The sequence below is a fragment of the Syzygium oleosum genome, unplaced genomic scaffold (assembly GCF_021117445.2).
Source record: "Syzygium oleosum isolate NSW1041296 unplaced genomic scaffold, Sole_v2.1 Sole_v2.10, whole genome shotgun sequence".
In the NCBI taxonomy this organism is placed as follows: Eukaryota; Viridiplantae; Streptophyta; class Magnoliopsida; order Myrtales; family Myrtaceae; genus Syzygium; species Syzygium oleosum.
Genome location: NW_026607494.1, coordinates 3,919,087 through 3,921,116, shown reverse-complemented (window position 1 = coordinate 3,921,116; position 2,030 = coordinate 3,919,087). Strand labels below are relative to the sequence as shown.

General features: G+C 39.2%; 1 protein-coding gene across 1 annotated transcript; it reads right to left on the bottom strand.

Annotated features, from left to right (window-relative positions):
- Positions 1-1,023: 1,023 nt before the first annotated feature.
- Positions 1,024-1,596, bottom strand: LOC130139091 (uncharacterized). Its single transcript, XM_056315324.1, has one exon. The coding sequence runs from the start codon at positions 1,594-1,596 to the stop codon at positions 1,024-1,026; it is 573 nt and encodes a 190-aa protein (XP_056171299.1).
- Positions 1,597-2,030: the final 434 nt, after the last annotated feature.

The window sequence follows — 2,030 nt, the reverse complement described above, 5'->3', positions numbered from 1 at the left end:
AATGAAGAGTTGCAACTGCATGGTCATAAATCTGTGGAATTGACTTTGAAATACGAATGCTCGAATGACTATAAAAGTTCGTTTCATTTTATTTTTTGGTTGAGTAACTCAAAGGTGATTTCTGACCAAAAAACAAGTACTCAAAGGTGATAATCAAGACTAACATAGACGAAGCACAATGGCCTAACATAGAGTCATCCTTTAAACAAATGTCATCGAATTGAACGTCGATTGCGTCACTAGGAAAGATGGAGTTTTTAGAAATGGAGGATGGAGATTGCATTGGAGGTCTCTCAGAGTTTGTGGATTTCTTTTCCAACACAAACTGCCGTATGGCCATTATGTCGTTGTTAGAATATGGGTGATCATTTTGCCAGTGGGTCGGTTCCCACCTAGAATCGAGACACTAACTAGTGGTGCCCGATCTGAAAAATCAAAACCAGTAACTAAATCGATCAGATTAAATGAATGGTCTTCGATTCCGAAGGATTTGAACTGAAAATCAAATGGGTGAGTTCCCAATTTCACATGGAGCTGCTGAATTGTATAATTGTTAATTTTGTCCTTTAAATTTTTAAACTCTTCCGACGTCTTCATTCAAAGGTTATATGGTTGTGCTTTTTGTCTTGAAGAGCATGGTTCGAATCTCATAAAATGCAAGTTTTTCTTGTTATGAAAATGAATACATGTCTCGAATTTGTCAACAGGCTTAGGGTATATGGTACGCTTTATTGCATAGAAATTAGAAATTGAAGGTATTATCTGTGCTTCAAAAACATACCACTTAAATAATATGAGATTCATTGACTTAAATGTATAATATGAGATTCATTAACTAAAATGTCATTTCTTTTTCAGGGTACGTCGTATTATAAATGCAGTCCCTTATTTTTTACAAATTCATGAATTACAACAAAGAAACTAAGAAGGCAACAACGATTCTTAGTTCCACTTCATCCTACTCTCGCGGTTCCATCCGTAACCCTTTTGCTGGTCGTTCTGGCGGAATCCTGAGGATTAGTGTCAAGCGACATCGGGTCCGGCAGGTTCAAGATCTCTATTCTGATCACCCCAATCCCACGTATCCCAATTGTCACAGACTATATCTTGGCTGCTCTTGAGTTCGCAGCCGCCACATTCAAATGATGGATTAGCTAAGACATCGCCAAAGAAAACCGTTTGGCCACTATTACTGCCATGGAAAGCCTCAGGTCCTTGCTCCAAGTCCAAAAGCAGTTCAGGGTCCGTTTCGGATTCCCAATCTACTTCGTCTATATGGATATTTGGATCAGGCAATGAGATGTTACATGGAAGCCCATTGATCTCTGCCCAAAACCGCTCCTTAGCGTTGTGAAACGCCTCCTTAACTGCTGAATCGTTCCACGTAAGCACTTTGCCATAAATGTGGATGTACTGCTTTGCTTCCACGAGCTTTTTCCAGGGAATTGACCCTACCAATTTGCAGAATTCCTTCTCCCAGGATGGAACGGCTGGCCGCCAATTGCCTGCTAAAGTAACGAAACCCGTCATTAGTTCATCAACACAAGACACAGTTCCGAATAAGGACGATCCAATATCACATTCTTGATCATCCATTAAGCAAAAATATTGCATAATTCAACAAAAAGAGACTGCCTGCCATTATAAAAAAACACAACCCCTTCAAATAGCAGTCACTCAACTGCCATAGTCAAATGAGTATCGATGGAAAATAAAGAGAACAAACTTTACAAGTAGGAACCTGAGAAAACATTATTGCAGACAAAGAACTTAAAAAAGAATAAAAGAAACGTTCATCAACTGCTCAGATAATCAGACAAAGACAAATAAATGATAAATGAGTGCAGAGACGTAAATATTACCGATAGGCGGCTTTCTTCCGAACGATCTGTTCCCATGAGTGCATTGATGACGATTGAAACCTTTTTGTCCCCTCCAACTGTCCATAATAGAACACTCCTTTAAAACTGACAGAAGGATGTTGAAAAAATGTTGCAGTTGCTGAGCAAGAACAAGATGGCACTAGTCCG